This window comes from Lepidochelys kempii, chromosome 5, assembly GCF_965140285.1.
Source record: "Lepidochelys kempii isolate rLepKem1 chromosome 5, rLepKem1.hap1, whole genome shotgun sequence".
Lineage (NCBI taxonomy): Eukaryota > Metazoa > Chordata > Testudines > Cheloniidae > Lepidochelys > Lepidochelys kempii.
In genome coordinates this window covers 43,186,587-43,209,316 of record NC_136384.1, presented here as the reverse complement: position 1 = coordinate 43,209,316, position 22,730 = coordinate 43,186,587, and the positions used below count along the sequence as shown (strand labels likewise).

The window sequence follows — 22,730 nt, the reverse complement described above, 5'->3', positions numbered from 1 at the left end:
GCATTGCTCTGTCCATGTGGCTGAGTTGCTTCCAGCACATCTCTTCACATCTCTGTTCCCCTGGTGTCCCATCAATAGTAGTCCCTCCAGGGATGGTCAGGCCCTCTGACTTCAGTTCCATCCATCATGATACAATGGGCATTTCAAAATGATTCCAAATTCTTAGGCTGTAGAATTGTCCATACCCTGTAGATTAATATCAACAAAGCAGTGCTCTCTTAAAGGCCATTACCTCTAAAACGAGGTAGAAGAATTCAAGCCTGCCACACAGAAGATATGGGTTTGAGTTCTGGCTATGCCTACTAATTTCTGTGTGACCCTGAGCAAGTCACTTAATCTCTCTGGGTTTCAATTTACCGAGCTATTGAAAGGGGATATTAATGATAGGGATCAATGAAAGGGAGCAACTTGGGAAACACTAATGCTGAAAAAGCTTGGGATAATAGTAGATAATAAATGAGTTTGAGTTTGCAATGCTACATGGTTGCATATCTGCTCGGTGCCATTTTGGGTATCCATGCAAGGAGATCACATCACTGACCAGGAAGGTAATAATCCTGTTTCTTACAGTTTGGTTCAAGGAGGTAATAATCCAATTCCATACGCTACTTTATGCTACTGCACCTAGAATATTGCATTTAATCCCACCAGTACCAGGCTATTTAAAAAAAAAGCAACAAAAATGCTTTTCAAATCACTGAAAGAGTAAAAAAGATTTCCATATGTGTAATTTAGTGAATTGAAGACCAAAGAGGCAAAAGGAGGCATTGAGAACCTACCAACATTTGAAGGGTGTAAACACCAAGGAGAGAGAGAGAGAGAGAATTATTTAGTGTGAAACACAGGGATATAACTGGGAATAACAGCATAAAACAGAGAACGGATTAATTTAGACTGAATTGGAATAATCTCCATAGGGAAATGTGAGACACCTGTAATTTTTAACAGGTTTCAGAGTAGCAGCCATGTTAGACTGTATTCGCAAAAAGAAAAGGAGTACTTGTGGCACCTTAGAGACTAACTAATTTATTTGAGCATAAACTTTCGTGAGCTACAGCACTGAATGCACCCAATGAAGTGAGCTGTAGCTCATGAAAGCTTATGCTCAAATAAATTTGTTAGTCTCTAAGGTGCCACAAGTACTCCTTTTCTTTTTGTAATTTTTAAGAACACCTGAGCAACACTCTAGAAGATAAGCTGTGTAGAACAATTCTGCACTCATATGGGATAATCAGACCGTTTTCCCTTTCTTACCTCTATGATCCCTCACAGAAATGTTGTGAAGCTAATCCCATTTATTTTTGTGAAGTGCATAGAGCTCTTCTGAGGAAAGGTGCTATACAACATGAACTAGAGCTGGGTACAAGCTACAAATTCAGACAAGTTTTTCTGAGGGTCCAGGCAAGTGCAAGATGGTACATTTCTTATTGATGATAAGCTTTCACTTTTTGCTAACCTTATTTGCCTCCAACATTGGGTTATCAAGTCACACTGAAGTAGGCTCTGTAGCAAGCCAATAGACTGATCAGAAAAGTTATTTCTATTAAAGAACAATCTCAGAGCTAGCACATCTGACTATAATAGATCAGAAAAGTATGCACAAATACTTACAGAATTTTTCAAAGATATTTTTCAATTACTGTATTTATTATTTGCGGAGAGTATTAGAAAGTATAGCAGAACATTCAGACAATGCCTCAATTTAAATTAAGAAAAAATATGTCCAATGTCTACTTCAGGTCTTAAAACATTAAGAAAATTGTAAACTGTAAGCAAAGAAATCAGAGCCTGGGCTAAAGCAAGAACAATTGCTAGCAAGGGAAAAATGCATCAGCGATAACTTGCTGCATCTCGCTCTTGCAGCACTATCACAGATGTTTTATAAGAAGAGCCATACTGGAACAGACCAATGGTTCAGCTAGCCCAGTATCCTGTCTTCCAACAGTGGCCCGTCCCAAATGCTTCAGAGGGAATGAACAAAGTCAATTATCGAGTGATCTATCCTCCAGTCCCAGCTTCTGGCAGTCAGAGGTTTAGGGACCTGGGGTTGCATCCATGACCATCTTGCCTACTAACCATTCATGGATCTATCCTCCAGGAACTTAAATAATTCTTTTTTGAACTCCGATATACTTTTGGCCTCCATAACATCCCCTAACAATGAATTCCACAGGTTGGGTGAATACCACCTGGTCCTGGTAATTTATTACTTTTTCTAATTTGTTCCAAACCTCTTCTATTCACATCTCAATCTGGTACTGTCAAGGTTCCTCCCCCACTCTGAAGGCTAGGGTACAGATGTGGGGACCTGCATGAAAACCTCCTAAGCTTATCTTTACCAGCTTAGGTCAAAACTTCCCCAAGGTACAAAATATTCCACCCGTCGTCCTTGGATTGGCTGCTACCACCACCAAACAAATACTGGTTACTGAGGAAGAGCTGTTTGGAAACGTCTTTCCCCCCAAATACTTCCCAAAACCTTGCACCCCACTTCCTGGACAAGGTTCGGTAAAAAGCCTCACCAATTTGCCTAGGTGACTTCAGACCCAGACCCTTGGATCTTAAGAACAATGAACAATCCTCCCAACACTTGCACCCCCCCTTTCCTGGGAAATGTTGGATAAAAAGCCTCACCAATTTGCATAGGTGACCACAGACCCAAACCCTTGGATCTGAGAACAATGAAAAAGCATTCAGTTTTCTTACAAGAAGACTTTTAATAGAAATAGGAGTAAACAGAAGTAAAGAAATCCCCTCTGTAAAATCAGGATGGTAGATACCTTACAGGGTAATTAGATTCAAAACATAGAGAATCCCTCTAGGCAAAACCTTAAGTTACAAAAAAGATACACAGACAGAAATAGTTATTCTATTCAGCACAATTCTTTTCTCAGCCATTTAAAGAAATCATAATCTAACACATACCTAGCTAGATTACTTACTAAAAGTTCTAAGACTCCATTCCTGGTCTATCCCTGACAAAAGCAGCATACAGACAGACACACAGACCCTTTGTTTCTCTCCCTCCTCCCAGCTTTTGAAAGTATCTTGTCTCCTCATTGGTCATTTTGGTCATGTGCCAGCGAGGTTATCTTTAACTTCTTAACCCTTTACAGGTGAGAGGAGTTTTCCTCTGGCCAGGAGGGATTTTAAAGGGCTTTACCCTTCCCTTTATATTTATGAAAGGGACAGTTACTCAGATTTGTCACCTCAAAAGAATGAGTCATGTATGGGAATCTCCCTCACATCCTCTGCAGTGAAGACCAATGCAAAGAGTTTATTTAGCTTCTCTGAAATGGCCTCCATCTTCCTTGAGTGCTCCTTCGGCACCTTGATTATTCAGTACCTCCCCAACTTTTAGCAGGTTTCCTGCTTCAGAAGTACTTAAAAATGTTGCTGTTAGTTGCCCTCCAAATTCGTTTTTGGCCTGCCTAATTACCCTTTTACACTTGACTTACCAGAGTTTATCCTCCTTTCTTTTTTTCCTCCGTAAGATTTGACTTCTAATTTTTAAAGGATGCCCTTTTTGCCCCTCTGACTTTTATTCCACTGGTTAGCCGTGGTGGCACTGTTCTGGTCCTCTTACATTTAAAATGTTAAATTTTGCTTAACAAAAATGTTTAACTAATGGATTGGCTCCAACTGCTTGACCGTCTAAAACCATTAGCCTGCAGGATACTCTCCTATTAACATTGCTAGTTATGGCAATGCCCGCAGTAGTTACTCCTTTCTCCTACTGCATCCCATTGAACAGAGATAATCATTATGACTGTTCTTTGTGTAAAAGACACTACAGTGTTGTGAGGAGAACAGAGGATGGATAAATATTAAACCAGATTCTCATAATCAATTACTACATTTCTTTCGTGGTGCTTTAGTGGGAAAACAAAAAAAAATAGTGAGTTCATATTTACAGTTTCTAGAATGGCACACATTGGAGAAATGCATCAATTTATAAGTGCCAGGATTTCTCCTCCCCCCGCCAGCACTTGTTAGAGCCTAAAGACAAGAACACACTGCTTTATGCATCTATAAGCCTCACAACCAGCTTTACTGGGTTCAGCACCAAAGGAGCATGGCATTGATCTGTGTTGTCTAGACTCACTAACAGAGAGAAAAAAAGGCAAGCTAAAACCACATGCTGTAAGTTTATTACCACTTCGGGTCAACTCTAAAATTCTGATTTTAACGTTACTGTTGTAGCACCCATCATGTGCTTAGTGCTACACAAACACTGAAGAAAGGTATCGTCCCTAAACTGAAGAGCTTACACTCCAAGTGAACAAAACAGAGGGAGCATAGGAAAAAGGAGACCACTGTATCAGGAAAATCGACAGATGACTGGCCACATTCTCCGAAAACATATTTTTAATTTTGCAGACAGAGACCTTCATCAATTATTTCAGAGCCTTGTCATAGGTGCCACAGCATGAATCTTCAGTTGAGATGTGAATGAGAAGATGGCAGTGGCCTTACAAGGCTAGCTCAAGGAAGGCACTCTACACTGAGGGGATGGCACAGAAGAAAGCCCAGACAACTGTGTGAGAAGGACAAAGGGGCACAAAAGTTGGCATCATTAGCAGAGTGGAAGGGAGGCAATGTAAAAATGGATATGCAGGGAGAGGAAAAGCTACACAGAAACTCGAAGACAAGGAGAGGAAGAATGAACTTGATGTTGTAGAGGAGAGTCCGAACTTGAAGAAGGGGTAACATCCAGACCAAAGAGTAAGGAAGACCATCTACCAGTAACATATTTTTAGTTAACGCAGCTTCTTAAGCCATCTTTGGAAGATCAGAACAGAGACTTATGTGAGATGGCTTCAAGTGCCTTGTGTATATTCTGCCAAGTGTCAAACCTGAATGGTCACTGCAACCATACCATCCACGAGAGCCATCAAAGGTTGAGATATCTATGAGGCATGTCAATACAGTCCACAGAATAGAAAGCTATATCAACTGTAAGAATGAACAAAACAAAGCTGAGAATACTTCAGAAAGCAAATGGGCTTCAAGTGAAGACAGGAATACAGCAAGAAAAGAAAAGGAAGCCTGTAACATTCCATATTTGGTGATCAACTATATATTGGCTCAATGTAAGATCTTCCCCTTTCCACCCTCAGTCATCACAGTGTCCACCCATCTCAGGTAAATTGTAGATTTTGATCACCTTGGCCTTAGAACAACTCCAAATTGTAGCTAACAGACAAGGTGCAGTTATTCAGGGCAAAACTGATAAAATGTGAAGTTGATATGCAGATTCATGCCTGCATGTCAAATCTGCTATTTTTCAACATCAAATAGTATGAGATACAGTCTAATAACCTAACCCATTTGATCACTACTAAACTCACACCCAGTAAATTACTACAATCTTTTGTGTTTAAAAAAAAAAAAAAGTATTGTTTGCTCTTGAGCGGGCAGGAGTGGCCAAGACATCAACTAAGCAATAAGAATGAATCCAGGTAACATGAATACAGATTTCAACTTGGGCATGATATTAACACCTCATTCGTTCTCCTCTGCACTGTTCCTTCATTTTACTTATGTGTTTATTAATCTTGCAAAAACAGAAACCACTTAAAAGTAAGTCATTGCTCATAAAAAGCATTAAATTCTACTAGCAACTTTCCAGGTAAGGAGTACATTTTCCAAAGACATGTTCCTGAGCTGCACACTCAAAAAAACCCACAAAATCCACTGTGATCCTACTGAGTCTGTAAAAAACAATGGGTAGCCCTAGGCATGTGGCTCTCTCAAACACACTACTAGATTTTCAACACAAACTCAGCCAAAGGATTTCCAGTTTTTGGAATTAGAGATCACTAAAAAGCAGACAACGTTAAGTTCCTGAAGAGAGCATTTTAAGCACAGTTATAGATGCAAGACTGAGCATGTGCAAAAGCAATGATCTTCTGTTACACAAGAATTTTGCTTCAATTACAGTTTTAGAATTGTTTATTTTATTTATTTATTTATTTGCAGACCCAGTTCCTATCATTACCCATCAGAGAAACTCACTTTTAGATAGCTTCTCATAGCTGCTGAAATTAGATTTATTTACTTCCTCTTCACTGGCTTAACTAAACGAAATTAATTTTAAGGAACCAATACCAAAAGTAAACTCAAATTAAAAAACAAATGGAATCAACTCCTTGTACACTGCTTTCCAATTAGCAGTTTTCATTTTTCTCTCTTTTTGACTGCAGTCTCTCCACTTTTCTACTCTGCCTTCCCTCACAACCATGTTCTGTTTTATTGTGCCAGACTAAGTTTCTTGGGGCCAGGCCCTTGTCTTCCTACTTAATATAGTACTTTGCAGTGGTACATTATAGGCAGCACTGGTAGTTAAGGTTGCCTGAATTTCCATGATCAGAGACACTGCTCTCAGTTGCTTAGATCTTTGCCACTTTGCCAAGCTAACTGTTTGGACTGCAATTCTCCATTCTAGGTATCTGCCTCAGGCTGAATTTTTAGGAAAGCTGCAGCTAAAATGGTTCAGCTGTTTCTGAGAACACAGAGAAAAAACACATTTTGCCCATGTTAAAAAAAAAAAAAAGTTATTTTGGCTTCATTGAGAAGCTGTAGCATCTACCTGCTTTGGAGCAGAGGCTTAAATACTGGCGAGAGTGTCACTGTCACATCAGGGATGAGTCTTTTGCCATCCCTGTGAAAAATGTGCTCAAATTTGGATAAGTAACAAGCCTCCCAAAAAAATCTCATTTCTCATATGCTCAATAGAGACGTTAGCATGGCAGCTAAAATCTCAGAAGATTGTCGGACCGAGCATGCTCCACCGAAAGGCTGCAGGAGCGGATCAGGACTTAATCTCTGTACTTTCAATACCCCCTCTGCTGGTGTCCAGGCAGAGGATGAAAAACGGGATGGGTGACCATGAGAGCAGGAGTCAGGGGATGTGTGGTTTGAGAGGAGAAACTGTGGGGGTAGGCAGGATGTGAGAGAGGATCTAGATTAGAACTGGTCAGAAATGTTTCTTCTGAATGGTTTTCTCACCAAAAAACACTGTTCACAAAACCAAAATTTTCCATGGGGAAAAAAAACCCTTAAGTTTTGCTGGAAATTTCCGCCGTCAAGGAAATCTAAATGACAGTTCCCCAGCTGACTACTAGGAAGGGTCTTGTATATTTCACTTTCTGCCTGGCCCTTGGCAGAAACTGAAATAGATAAAAGCTTTCCAGGAGGGCTGCCAAGGCTAAGCATCCAGACTCTCCACCTCCCACTCAACTCCAGGGCCAGACAGGCTAAGCTCCCCAGCTCTCTCTGTCCTTCTGGTTGCCAGACCGGAGGGAGGCAGAGTACTAAGGTGCTTTACCTCTCCAGGAACTGGGCTGGAAGGCTCTTGTCAATTTCACTTTCTCAGAAAAATTAAAGGAATTAAAAAAAAATCAAACAAATGAAATAAACTCTTTGGTACACTGATTTCGCTCAAAGGGAAATTGACAAGAACCTTATGGGAGAGCAGCTGGAAAGCCTAAAACTTCCATTTTTGTTTTCCAAAAACAGAATTTTTCCTGAAATTCTTCTAGCGAAAAATTCCACTGTTTTGACATTTCATGCCATTTCAGAATTAAATGTTTTTTCAAAAAAATATGAATATTTTTACAGGAAGGGATTACCATTTTCCAGCCAGCCCTAATCACCATCCGTCTTGTGTAGTGAACGAGGCAGGAGTCCTGTGGAAAAAATAGCGTGAGTTCATGTAATTAAAAGCTATCAAAATACACTTGTACAAGGTGGCCAAATGAAGGTTGCATGGGCAGTCTTGATTCTGGCATTTCCTAACTTTGCAACCTTAACATTCTTTTAGGATTGTTTTAAATTTATTTATTTGTAATATATAGATGGATAACACTACTGTAATCAAAAAGGCAATGGTTTCAACATAATGGAAAATGGATTTAAGAACATGTTAACATCTGTGGGAGTGGGAACAACCTATAACTTGAAGAACTAACACATATAATGTTTTATAAGCACAAGTAATATATCAGAAAGTAAAAATAAATTTGAAAAATCCTTAGGCCAAATGTGATCGAAAAAAGTAGCAATGGCATAGGCAAGTGGAAGAGAAATTTAAAGCAATTTAAGGGAAGCTTCTCACAATGGAGCGGAAGGACAATTACAATGACTGTTACTATTTCCATGTGATTTAACAGCAACTAATTTAATTACTTGTTGCCACTGCATTAAGTCTATACTAGCCAACCTGTTTGTCAAACCATACTAGGTGGGTACAGCTATGAGATTAAAAAAATCCCACAAGTTACAATTCTTAATGTAATCAAGCAATGATAGTGGTACTAATTAGAGGTATGCAGAAACTATTTAGTAAAATTTAAAATATACATTGTTTTCTAGGACAAGCTGAGTTATTTGGGAATTGGTGCTAACTATTGCACACTGAACTGGAAAACTGGTTTTGCGTATGGCTCAAAGAACATGACAGAGCTTGAGTCAAACCATCTCAAGATTCCTCTTCTGAGAGGCACTGCTCACAAAAGGATCTGATATGAAGGAACATTACGTTTGTGTGTCTCCTTCCCAACATAATACCAAACAGTCAGTTCTGAGACATATCATAGGCATTATCAAGAAATGGTAGTACAATTATCAAAAGGCATTAGTGAGAAGTATAATATGGGCTACAGACACAGTCTGGCCTAATGCCAAACACACTGGCTAAGAATATAGCAACTCTCTTTACTTGCTATGAGGCGACCACACCACAGAGACAAGTGAACCAATGAGAGCAATGTTAACCCTTTCAGGAAGACTGACTTTTATAGCTGTCATAATAGCAGAAGAGATGTTAGCCAAAAGAAAGAGTCTTTTAGAAAGCTTGACCAACATGTAACAATGGATGAATATCTTGAAAATACAGGTGAATTAACTGATCAAGAGATTGTGCACCCTATCAGGCCCACAGAAGTGACAGCTAATGAGGAAAGGAAAAGTGTTTTTTGCATCAGTCTCTCATCTTACAGAAGCATTGTCTATCTCAGGCACTTCTAAGACAGCTGTCACTGTGGTATCTATCCATTATAAAAGCAACACACAAGGTTCTTATTTTTCTATGTCAGGATAGAAGAAGATTATTAGATAGATTAGATAGAATATTTTTCTATGTCTGGCTCTCAACACAGTGCCTACAGAAACTGTTAAAAGGAATCTATACATAGTTATACCCACAAACACTGAACACATTTCACCAAGAGTGTATGAAAAAAACGGTCACTTACTTTCTCATAACTGTTGTTCTTCGAGATGTGTTGTTCACGTCCATTCCACATTAGGTGTGCGCACGCTGCGCGCACAAGCGTCGGAAACTTTTTCCCTTAGCAGCTCCTGTCGGGCCGGCGGGCCCCCCGAGTGGCGCCACTGTGCCCCGCATATATACCCCCACCAGCCTGACCCCTCCAGTTCCTTCTTGCCAGCGACTCCAACACGGGGGGAGGGGGATGGAATGGACCTGAACAACACATCTCGAAGAACAACAGTTACGAGAAAGTAAGTAACCGTTTTTTCTTCTTCGAGTGCTCGTTCACGTCCATTCCGCATTAGGGTGAATTACAATCTTACCTCTGGAGGAGGGTAGGAGTCACAGAACAACTGCTCGGAGGACCACTCTGCCAACTGCTGCGGCCTCTCTGGCCTGCTGGTTGACTGCATAGTGAGTCATGAAGGTGTGCACCAAGGACCACGTGGCTGCTCTGCAGATCTCCTGGATTGGGACCTGTGCCAGGAACGCTGTGGAAGTTGCCTGCACCCTGGTGAAGTGGGCCGTGACCGCTAGGGCCAGAACACCTGCGAGTTCATAGCACACCCGGATGCAGCTTGCAATCCGAGACGAAATCCGCTGCACCAACACTGGGAGGCCTTTTAAGTTCTCGGCCACAGCCACAAACAGCTGCACGGATTTGCGAAAGGGCTTGGTGCACTCCAAATAGAACGCCAGTGCTCGATGCACATCCAGGGTGTGCAAGCCGCGGTGACTCGGGTCCGTATGGGGTTTGGGAAGAACACCGGCAGGCAAATGTCCTGGCCCAGATGGAATTGGGACACCACCTTAGGGAGGAACTTGGGGTGCGGCTGGAGCTGCATCTTGTCCTTGTGAAATACTGTGTATGGTGGCTCAGAGGTGAGGGCCCTCAGCTCAGACACCCTTCTGGCCGAGGTAATGGCAACCAGAAACGCCACCTTCCAGGAAAGATGGAGGACAGAACAGGTAGTAAGGGGCTCGAAAAGGGGTCCCATGAGTTTAGAAAGGACCAGGTTAAGGTTCCATGGAGTGACTGGGGGGCGGGAGTACAGTAACACCCTCTCCAACCCTTTAAGGAAACGCCCCACATTGGGTGGGAAAACACCGAGCCCCCCCCAAGAACCCCGGATGGAAGGCGGAGATGGCCACCAGGTGCACTCTGAGTGAGGACAGGGCTTGTCCTAACTGCTTGAGGTGCAGGAGGTACTCCAGAATGGCCTGCACCGGGGCCTGGCCCGGGGCCGAACCTGTCGGGGTTCACACCAACACGAGAACCTTTTCCACTTGGCCATATAGGCCGCCCTGGTAGAGGGCTTTCTACTGCCAAGCAGAATCTGCTGCACAGGAAGGGAGCACAGGCTCTCCAGGGCGTTTAGCCACAGAGCCTTCACGCCGTCAGGTGCAGTGACTGCAGGTCGGGGTGGAGAAGCCGCCCTTCGTCCTGTGTAATGAGGTCCCGGTGTAGGGGCAGGACTACTGGGGCGTCCACTGACAGCTCTAGGAGCCATGTGTACCAGTGTTGGCAGGCCCAGGCTGGGGCGATGAGGATCACCACCGTCCTGTCCCTGCGCACCTTGAGCAGGACCTTGTGCACCAAGGGGAGCGTGGGGAAGGCATACATCAAGGCCCCTCTCCACGGGATTGCAAACACGTCCATGAGTGAGCCTGGGCTGCTGCCCTGGAACAAGCAGAACTGCAGGTAATGGGTGTTGGCCCTGGTGGCAAACAGATCTACGCGGGGAAACCCCCACCTGCGGAAGAGCAAAAGCATGACGTCCGCCTTGAGCGTCCACTCGTGCATGCGGTACGACCTGCTGAGGGAGTCCGCCAGCTCACTCCACAACCCCGGGAGATAGGATGCCTCAAGGTGAATTGCATGGGATATGCAAAGGTCCCAGAGGAGGAGAGCCTTGCGACAGAGTGGTGAGGAACGAGCCCTGCCCTGCTTGTTTATATAAAACATGGCAGTAGTGTTGTCTGTCAGAACTGTCACGCTGTGACCACTTAGAGTGGCGTGAAAGGTCTGGCAGGTGAAACAAACCGCCCTGAGCTCCTTCACGTTGATATGGAGCGACCGCTCTGCCTCGGACCACAACCCCTGCATCATGAGGTCCCCTAGGTGAGCCCCCATCCGTGGTCTGAGGCGTCCGTCACCAGCATCAGGTGCACAAGTGGGGCGTCAAAGGGGATGCCTTCGCAAACCACAGGCTGGGACTGCCACCACAGCAGGGAGTCCAGCACATCCCTTGGGGCTGTCACTACCAAGTCCAGGGGGTCCCTGCCTAGGAAGTACACCCAAGTGAGCCACGCCTGCAGAGTCCCGAGTCTCAGTCTTGCATGCCTGACCACGTGCATGCCATGCTGCCATGGGGCCACTGTTGTTGGAAACTGGCGCAGGGAGGCCACTGCTTGTTGGATAGCCTGGAATCGGGATACCGGAAGGCTTGCCCTGGCCTGCACCATGTCCAGGATCACCCCTATGAATTCCACTCTCTGCGTGGGTACGAGAGTGGACTTGGGGATGTTGACCAGGAGCCCCAGCTTGTGGAACAATCTCAGAGCCACCTCCACCTGGCCCCGCACCTCTGCCTCAGATCGGCCCACCAGGAGCCAGTCGTCGAGGTACGGGTAGACCCGGATTCTCTGCCTCCATAAGAAGGCCGCCGCCACTGCCATGCACTTCGTGAACACCCTTGGGGCCGTGGCTAGACCAAACGGGAGAACCGCAAACTGATAATGTTCTCGGCCCACAGTAAAGCATAGGAACTGCCAATGTGCTGGGAAAATGGCGATATGAAAGTACGCGTCCTTCATGTCGAGGGCAGCGTACCAGTCCCCCGGATCCAGGGAAGGGATGATAGTGCCCAGAGACACCATGCGGAACCGGGCCTTGACCAGGAATTTGTTGAGCCCACACAGGTCTAGGATTGGGCGAAGGCCCCCTTTGGCCTTAGGGATGAGGAAGTACCGGGAGTAGAACCCTTTTCCCCTTAGGCTGTGAGGCACCGCCTCTACCGCCCTCGCCCGTAGCAGCAAGCGGTCTTCCTCTTCTAGGAGATGCTCATGAGAGGGGTCCCTGAAGAGGGACGGGGAAGGGTGGGGGGGCGGAAGGGGGCAAACTGCAGTGAGTACCCATTCTGCACTGTGCATAACCAATGGCCCAATGTAATGGTGGACCACGCACGGAAGAAACGGGACAGGTGGTTCAGGAAACCAAGGGACGGATCCGGTGACTGGTCTAGTACGCTGTCCTCAAGCGCACCTTCAAAACCCTAGCTTAGTGCCCAGCTGGAGTTTGTGTTGGCCTTGGTTCTGGCCCGGCGCATTATTGTTGTTATGCCGTCACCTGTTATCCCTGCCTCATGCCTATGGCGAGGCTGGTACTGGCGTTGAACGGGAGGCTGTGGCTTAAAGGGCTTCCTCTGGGTCGCCAGGGTGTGCATACCCAACGACTTGAGCGTAGCCTGCGAGTCACTGAGGCTATACAGCCTCGTGTCTGTCTGATCCGAGAAGAGCCCGGACCCTTACAAGGGGAGGTCCTGAAGCATATTCTGGACCTCAGGGGGCAGGCCTGACTCCTGGAGCCACGCAGAGCGCCTCATGACCACCCCGATGTGTTCTAGCCGCCGCCTCTGCCTAATCCAAGGAGGCCTGGAGAGAGGTCTTGGCTACTGCCTTGCCCTTGTCCACCAGGGCCGTGAACTCCTGTTGGGAACCTTGTGGGAGGTTTCCTTAAACTTCCGCACCGCCGCCCAGGAGTTGAAATTGTGGCTGTTGAGAGTGGCCTGCTGGTTGGCAATGCTCAACTGAAGGCCCCCAGATGAGTACACCTTTCTACCAAAAAGGTCCAGGCGTTTCACCTCCTTGGCCTTAGGGGCCGGGGCCTGCTGTCCATGGCGCTCCCTTTCGTTCACCGCCGAAACCCCTAGGGAGCATGGACTTGGGTGGCAGAATAGGAACTCATAGCCCTTAGATGGGGCAAAGTATTTACGCTCCTCTCCTTTAGCTGTTGGAGCGCTGGAGGACAGGGTCTGCCATATAGTCTTATAGTTAGACTAAATGGTCTTAATGAGCGGGAGCACTATTCTGGATGGCCCTTTGGGGCTCAAAATGTCCACCATGGGGTCCTCCTGCTCAACCGTCTCTTCGGCCCGCAACCCCAAATTTTGGGCAACTCTGTGCAGTAGTTCCTGGTGGCCTCTATGGTCTATTGGTGGAGGGCCGGATACCTCTGAACTCACCACTGCCTCATCGGAGGAAGACGAAGAGGTTAGCTGCTGCTCGACCCCCTTTGGTTGGTCCTCCTGCTCCCCATCTTCTGTGGCAGGGGCCCCCGGCTCAGGTCTAAGTTGGGGGAATGCTGGAGGCCTGGATACTATTGCCTCCAGCACTGTCTGGCATTGGAGCGGGGACCGGGACCGCTGCACCGAGTAACTTGCCCTGGATGGGGCCCTTTGGTGCTCCTGATAGGCCCAGGGGGTCCAGAAGGGCCAATGGCCTGGCGACCCCCATTGAGGTTGCCAGCTCCCCTGAGGGTCCCTGCTGTCCGGGCCCCGGTGCAGGTAGCTATAGTGGCCGGAGCTGGCGCCAGACTGCGGCGATGCCGATCGCGAAGGCCATGGCGGTGCCAACCATCTGCGCCAGCGGGAGAATGAGCGGCTCCTGGCTGAGCGGGACCGGAACCCCGGGACCGGGACTGGCGCCGGCGTTCCCTGGATCGGGACCATCTGCGGGAGACCTCTGGCGAGGGCTGTCTCAACTCCTCCCAGTGCCAGTCTCTGGGCGGTGCCAGAGAGCGGTGAGCACTTCCTGGCGCTTCTTCGCATCGACCCACTGCCGGTGCCGCAATCTCCTTCTGAGCCGCTGGCAAGTAAGAGTCTGCGGAGTCGGAGCTCGACTAAGACCAACTCCGGGAGCGGTGCCGGGACAGTGTCTTCGAGCGGCACACCATTGCTGGCTTACCCCTCGAGGTCTCCCCATACGGGAGGGGGCTCGCCACCGACAGCTCGATGAGGTCCTTTGCGGCCTCAAAGGTGCCAGGCGTAGAGGGCTGATCCATTATGCCCTTGAGCCCATCGTCCGCACTGAGCTCACTTAGATCTGGGCTCGGTGGGGCTTGTGCCGCCAGGACCACCTGTGTCAGCAGCGGTACCATGGCCTTCCCACTCTTGTTGGTGCTCGGTGCCTTGGGAGGCGCCAACCTCCTGTGTAGGGAATGGCCACGCCTTCCTTTAGGCTGTGCCGGGGGCCACACCGGGGAGGACGATTGGTGCCGGGGCCTAACCTGGCGCTCCGGGGCCAACAGTTTACGGTGCTTCGCCAGTGCCAGGTCTCCCCAGCTCTGGGGCACTACGCACCGAGGAAGCCTGAGCCGGCGTCGGGCACTCCGGGCCCAGCAGCTGTAATGCGGCCTCCATCAACAGTTGCTTTAGACGAAAAGTCTCTCTCTCCTTGTCCTTGGTTTGAACACCTTGCAAATCCTACACCTTTCAGTTTGATGTCCGTCCCCCAGGCAACGTAGGCACGAGTTGTGGGGATCACTAACTGGCATAGGTTTGCGGCACGTGGGCCCGCGGCCCGTGGCCAGTGCTGGAGGCCTCCAAGCACCTAATCACCTAAGTGTTCACAATCTATATGTAAATGAAGCCACAGATGGTAAGGAGGAACTGGAGGGGACCGGGCCGGCGGGGGTACATACGCGGGGCGCAATGGCGCCACTCAGGAGACCCGCCGGGAGCCGCTAAGGGAAAAAGTTTCCAACCTAATGTGGAATGGAGGTGAACAAGCACTCGAAGAAGAACTACATTTTTAACTACAGTCAGACAATCTTGCTCACACGAACACCTTTTTCAATGTTCAGCTCTATATAAAAAATAAACACACAACCAAATGCATCGATTCTTTGTGGCTTAATTGAGTGCCTATTTTCAGAAGGAAACCCATACAGAAACTACATGTTAGATACCAAACCGTGCAAGCAAAGATTCCAGATCCTCTTCCTGCTCTCAGCACTGGGTTTTCCCTTTTCTTTTCTTCCTACTAACAGGAAAAGGCACGTATCTAGGGCAAAATTCACAATTGTGTCACTCCCCTTCTACAATGCTATGACTCCATTCAGTGAAATTATACCTTTGTAAAAAGAGGAATCAGACCCCTCATGTCCTAAAAGAGGGAGAATGTATTGTACACAGCTCCTGAGTGAGTAGAAAATGTTAAGAACCTCTCTAGCCCCTCCTCTAGAACACAAACTTCTCTAATTCTCCTTCCTCTGAGCCTGAAACACAGGCTAAGGTCTAATGAACATTTTCCAGATTCTATCACCAGTTTTCTCCAACAGGCTACCATCAAAACACATTCCCATTCCCAAATTAAGTCAACTAAAAAGGCAAACAGTTATGTCACTGTCATTTTCTTGATTTCATTTCCTTCCATACATAGTATGTTCTCCCCAACCCCAATGAACAGATTAAGGGACCAACTTTTATGTCAATTTCCAATATTTTGAGAAGAATTATTTCTCTAGAGGTAACAGGATTCAGGGCATCCTTTCCCACCGAGGAAACTGTGTGGCATAGCGGCCTCAAACACATTTTTCTGGGAAATTACTCCTTCTCTGTCTGAAGTTGTAATGGTAGAAGCAGTGAGTAAGGACTTGGGGAATCCCATATTTCTATGTTACGGAAGACCTGGACCTGTTATGTCCAAGATTTCAGCGCATGATAGTTTCACTGTGCATGGCCAATTGCACTGTGTCTCATACGTTAGCCTAACATCAATTTATATATTACTCCAGGGAAGCTCCTTTGTATGCTTTACGCCAGGCTATGCAAGAAGGTGTTTACCATCCCCAGCTACAAAGCCAAAACAGAAGCTAGAGAGACAATGTGGTCCAATAAAAGACAATCTCTTTTATTGGACCAACTTCTGTTGGTGAGAGAGACAAGTTTCCGAGCCTCACAGAATTGTTACTGAACCAGCTGTAGGGGGCATGTGACCCTAATGGAACAGAAGGCCCAGTAAGACTTTTCTAAACAAGTATGTCCCTTCATGAAAAAACACCCCTTTAATGCAGAAAAGAGATGGTATCATCAGAATGCCTATCTGGCATTGGCAACAATAATTCTACTTTCCCATGCCCACTCCCTCCCCAATGAAGGGAAAGAGCATCATTTCACCCATGCCTTATCACCACAAAAAATACTTTAATGTATTTTTTGAAGGATAGTGTAAACACAAACTATATTAGACAAGCTCTGGGTCTGAGAGACCAGTCAACAGCAAGGAAATTCTGAGCTACGGATCCTAATCTCAGCAATGTAATGTCTACGCATTTCAGCGCATGCCACTGAATATATCTCAGCTGCCTCTCTGCTTTCTGAAACAGAACTCCAGAACAAGACAAAGACAAATTATGAACACGGAAGGAAATCAGAATCACTGTGACAAAATACAGGACTGTGGAAAAAAACCTCTAAATACGGAAGTTGCTTCCGTTGTTGGTTACTTTTAATGATCATCATCTTCAAGTGGTATCTTTTCACATACCCACTACAGTATACTTGACATTTCAGAATCAGAGTGAAATGTCAGTGTTTAATGACATCACCAGAAGGCAGCTAGAAAAATAAGTTAATTTTTTGGTTGATGCCTCAAAATCACTTTATAGAGAACCCATTCATTGAGAAGTTACAAAACTCATTTAGAGCTTCGTATTCAACTATTTCTGACTTTTTATTTAGCAATAATAGCAGTAACAGGAAATAAATCAAAATGTTGTTAAATGATTAACAGATGAGTTAGTCAGGGTGAGATGTAGGAAGGGCCAGTTTCTGTTCGAAAAATTGAGTGTCTAAACAAAATCAAAATGCCAGAGGTTACTTAAGTCTATCAATTTACTATGGTTTTTATATATTTTGAAATGCAATCCAAGTAGCTTCCTGCTTTTTCCAGAGTAAGGTGATGGCTGGGCAGCAGGCACCACCATACCAGGACCCCAGCTCAAAAAAATGACAGGCGTGTTCTGACACAAGGGCTGAAGTGAACAGCATACAAAATGTATGAAAATATGCAGTTATATAGAATCCTTACCCTTTACAAATCAGGTTTCAAAGTTAAACGTGTAAGATCTATTATCACATGATCAATTTATAAGAAATCAGACTTGTGATAAGATTACTCTTTGAAGGTTAAGTGAACCTTCACCTAAGCAAGTGATGAAGTGATCTTCTGCTCAGAGGCACATATTTATAATGCTTCTCTATGGCTGTATTTCTATGGTCCTTTAAAATTTACTGTTCAACTAAATATACACATTACTTATTTTGCATTACTAGTACTACTTAAGGCACCCATCACCTCTAGTGTGTTGTATTATACAGGTAAAGGTTGAGTCCCTGCCTTGGAGAGTTTACAATCTAGAGACTTAATCTGGCCAGCACTTGCTAATGGGCATAGATTTCTGTGGAACTATGCTTGAAATTAAGTGTTTGTAGGACCTGGTCCTTACACTGTGAACATTCCACTTTAGGACCAGATCCTAATCACAGGTATGTGGTGTGCATCACACACCTCTTTAAAAACAATCCAGTATTGCATGTGTGCACTGCTAGTTTTGATATTAGGAATATATTTAGTGAATGGCTCTCAACACTCTTTAAAAATGCTCAGCTAAGTATAATGGGAAAATGTAAATATACAATTAAATGTATTTGAATATCCATACAAAAAGATTTAATAAAGTTATAACAGATTACAGAAACAAATTACAGAATGTTTTGTTATCTTGAAAATATTTATGCTACAGAACGTTGCAACAGACACAAACCATTACAGTTTTACCTATACCTTAATCCGTACAGAATGCTGTTCAATTCATGTCAAAAGGCAGCTATCCGGTTTACATTACTGAGTGGATTATAGCAGGTTTAGTAGGAGGAAATCTGTTTTTACTGTGAAGAGCTACCTCTTGAAACTGTTAAATCCTCTTTTAAATGCTGTCACTGGCAACTCCAACATATAGTAGTTGAGATTCCCCCACCCACCCACACACACACACAAAATCAGTTAATATAAAAGAAGGATTCAGGCTCTAAGAGACTAAGGAAAAGCATAAAAGCAGTTTATTTTAAAAAGTTAACCTAGTTCTTATGGCCAAATAAAGTAATACAAACTTAAAGAAAAACAAATGGACTTTAACCAGTAAGAGGTCCCAGGGAGTTTGAACAGATATTTTATCACAGTGACTTAAAAGGTTTGTTATACAACGACGACTAAAGATTTCAATTTGGTTTTATTTGTCTGATAGAAATTACATCAGTCTTTAGAAGAACTGGGTTATCTGGAAGCATCTCTCAGTAGGAACAACCAGGTTTCTGTGAAGTTCACAACTTTTGGAAGTTCAGTGCATTGCAGAGCTTTTTTTGTAAGTTGTACATTGTTTAACAAAACCATAGTGATCCCACATACAGCATGGGCTTTCCCTCTCTCTCTCTATTGAAATATTGCGGAAAGGAAAACAAAAGAAAGGAAGTACATTCATTGCTAAGAGTGACTTGAGGAAAGGGTTGGTTTTTTTTTAAATAAACAATAAAATACAATCATGTAGCTTAAAGTGGTGCTCTATTTTTCTTCAGTTTTGAAGAGTCACCGTATTCCATCCCTAACTGTGAATTTTCTTACACATATTTAGTATTATTAAAAAACTGATTTTCAGAGCTTAATTAATATTAACTACTTTCAAAAAGGGCTAATATGGTCTAATATGCAGTTAGCATAAGCAAGTATAGATTTTGAGCTAAAGTAATAACCATTAGAGATAAATGAAAAATTCCCAGTTGTGCACAGCACTTGCGAAATGAACAATTTGTCTGAATTATTATTTTTGTGGCATACTGTGGAATGATGGCTTGAAAAATGTGATTTAGATGATAAGCATGTTTTGAATTATTTATCTTTCTTACAATGCAGCTCAAATGGCCATGATTTTGTTGAAGTTTTAAAAAATAAAAAATCCCACACACACTCCCCCTCCCCCCCACCAAATAATGGCCTTATTTTACCCAGTTTTAGCTTCAAATACATGTTTATATTTAAGTTACTTTGTTTAAAATATAACAAATTCAAACATGGTATCACAAATCAATTACTTTTTTAAAAAAATACATAGTATCTCTTCTGATTTCCCAACCTACAGAAAAAGATAAACTTGAAACTATAGCCCATATTAATTATTGCTGAAACTCCAATCAACAGCTGCACACATCTGCTATGAATGCCCAGTGATACTAAGCTTAGATTCCCCTTGACATGCTAGTGTGTCAAACATATCCATATACTTCACCATAGTTGTAGTTAACTACACAGAACACTGCACTTTTAAATCTTTAGTGTCAACATATTAAAAACCAAACTTCTTTGCTGAAGAAAATGTTATTCTAAATATACTTTATAGATATTACTCTCCTCAACCTCATCCTCCTCCCCCCCCCCACCCCCACCCCGAGACGGACAAATCATCAGACAGTTCCTATGGAAGGGAGAGCTGATGAGCATTCTTACATGTTGTACCTGTAGCATGACACCCAACACATCACACTGAGATATGTAGTTTAAAAAATTGTCCATACATTTGTGTACAGTAAAGGAATGAAACAAACTTTGAAATGATCAGTGGTTCATTTGAGAAAACAAATTTCATGAATGGACCGTTTCCTACCTGAAGCCCTCGTCTCCTCAGAATGCTGGACTCATCCATTGCACTGTTTAGCTTCTCTCATTCCTCCCACAACAGTATAGCCATGCTGTACTACCTCAGACTTCAGCACCCTTATTCAGATCCTAGCAGCTGCTAAACACTTACATCACAGTTTATCTGATTGGAGATTGAAAGTCAGCTGATTCTGGTTTAGTTATTCACTCCAGCAACTTCAGAGATCATGAATGCTTGCAGTACTGTGTTACAAAGCAGCAAGTGGACTCCAGACACCTAACACATTCATCCAGGCAGGAATAGCTATTAGACAGAGGAAATCCTGTGAGCATTGTTCTATTCAAACAATAACCCTGGCATCCTGTGCTAACGGCAAACCGCTCTGGGCACGGACTTCTAGGTCAAGCACTTTCAGAGGCAACTGTAAGGTCAAAGTGTCTGAGTAAATCAGCAGCGACACCTCAGTACAGGCGGCAGCTGATTACGATGGTGAAAAACTGTGGCACAGCCGGTCAGTCAAGCAGCACGACCAAGTCTGGCTCTCATCGTTTTGATGGCATCAAAGAAAACAAAATGTAGCATAACACACAAGCTGCCTTTTAACAACACAGAGGCAGTTTTCCAGTCACCGCTGGCATTTTACCTAACAGCTTGAAAGCCAGTTTATTTACATAAATACCTTGGAAGCCTATTCTTAAACCACAAATACAGAAACATTTTAGAGTTTAAATGCAATTCACAGTAATATGAACACCTGATCAAAATGTGGTAAAGTAAAAATGAAATGCATTCATTAGGTGAAATGTTAACCCAGATACAAGAGTATAAACAGTCAAAACATAGGATTCCCTGCCTGGCTCATTGATATAGCTCACCTCACAGCTAACGAACGGTTGGCATTCTGCAGAAAGGGAATGCCTGGAAAATTCAAAGCAATTTGGGCTGACTTTTTAGAGGTCTATGATTAACATAGACCCCGAAGATAGATATGTCATGTCCCCACCCTTCCCTTTATTCTAAGGCTCTTTATTTACTTAGTGTATTATGATGAATGTGGTATTTTGGTATATGTTTTATTTGGAAAAAATAATAAATAAACAATAGGATTGTAGTTTCACAGGCTATTTCAGCTTGTTTACCTTGTTCATAATCATTTAATTTCAATTCAAGGCTGCCAAGAGATGAATATTAAGTTTTCATTATCTGCATAGTTCATTAGTAACACTGTGCTGTAATGCCACTTTATAAGAAATTACCCCTGTTTTCAAATTGCACATGTTTAAACTGAAGAAGCTGTGTGGGGTCTAATGGTTAAAGAAAAACAACAGGAGACAGCCACTAACCCACCTAGTGACACTGGGCAAGTCACTTGGGCTCCTAGGCCTCAAATCAACCAAACTGGACAAAATGGATGGAAAAAGAAACAATGAAGACAGCTCCGTACTAGAAACCAGACGCTGTGTCTGAGGTGGTCATTCCTGGATAAACAAATGCCAAGAGGAAAAGTAAAGTATTTGACTTTTCTTAACAGTACAGCTGCTACTAAACATTGATTTTTTTGAAGCTGTCAGACTATTAGCCTTGATATCAATTGATACTAGGTCATTAAAAATCTTAGAGGTTTAAGAACTCAGCCACTCAGTTAAATTGATTGCATTTTATGTTCAAAAATGATCTCTGCATACATCTGTAGATTTACATGGGAAAAATCTTGTCAAGAAATACTAAACACACTAGCAAGAGAGAGATCCTCACAAGCACGCCTGTAGATTTTCAATTTGGGATTGATCAGTTGACACAAAATAAATTGGGAAACATCCAGGCATTTTAATTTCCTACTCTTAGGAAAAGAGTTGCAGCATTTCCAAAACCAAGAAGCACAATCAAACCCTGAAATGTCAGATTACCAAAAGTCCTACTGTAAAGACAAAATAAATTTGACAGATTCTGGACACAGATGTGACTGCCAGCTAATATTCAGAGAGGGTACCACCCTTTTTTGGGGGGGGACTGTTTTCTCCTCAGAGCTATGGAAACTTGGTACTTCACAGAAGGGAATTTTAATCCTTTGTCCTCATCCCAGTGAAGTTAACTGCCCTGATTGGCTGGTGTTGGGGAAGGTTTTTATTTCAGAAATGTCATCCCATGAATGACATCACAGCCCATAGAAATGAAGTTTAGCTGCAGGGATACGCACATCTATAAAGAAGTAGCAGGTACTTCTGCAGATGCCTGGCTCTCGTACATTTTCATTGAAAGATATGATGTACCTAGAAAACTTTTCTGGGGGGAATGGGTTGGGGGTGGAGGTGAAAGATACAATTCTTAGCAAAGGATATAAAAATCAAGGTTAGTATTCAGCCATTAACAACGTCTAAGAGGAGGATTATGACAATCACACCATCAAATCTAGTATGAAAAGGTATTGATTTCCTGTCAAAATGCATCACTTTGAGAAGTGGACCACATACATTTTACAGAAATAAAACCCGCTAGAGGCAGAAAAATTTGGGACAAAAATAAAAGGTTGCTGAGAGAATAAACACTGAACAGCAATAGCATAGCTGAGGAATAGGAAAAGAAAAGTTGCTCCATTTGCCCTAGGGCTACATACCTTAACATGATCAAAAATGTATGAGAAATGAATGTAAAAGTGAAACCTGTCGTTATACAGTAGTGGCACTCATGCACAGAGTGCAGAAGGTTCTGACACTGACTTGATTATAAACACCAATTTTCTGAGGC

General features: G+C 43.8%; 1 protein-coding gene across 2 annotated transcripts in view; it reads right to left on the bottom strand.

The window, feature by feature from the left end:
- MAST4 (microtubule associated serine/threonine kinase family member 4) overlaps positions 1 to 22,730 on the bottom strand; it is a 452,725-nt gene that overhangs the window by 250,301 nt on the left and 179,694 nt on the right. The window contains exon 1 of one of the 2 annotated variants that reach the window (XM_073344105.1): positions 19,992 to 20,060. The exons of the other annotated variant lie outside the window; for it this stretch is intronic. Within the exon in view, the coding sequence (XP_073200206.1) occupies positions 19,992 to 20,030 (39 nt within the window). The 5' untranslated portion in view covers positions 20,031 to 20,060. Of the gene's footprint in view, positions 1 to 19,991; positions 20,061 to 22,730 lie in introns of those variants that run through there. 2 annotated transcript variants of the gene reach the window in all.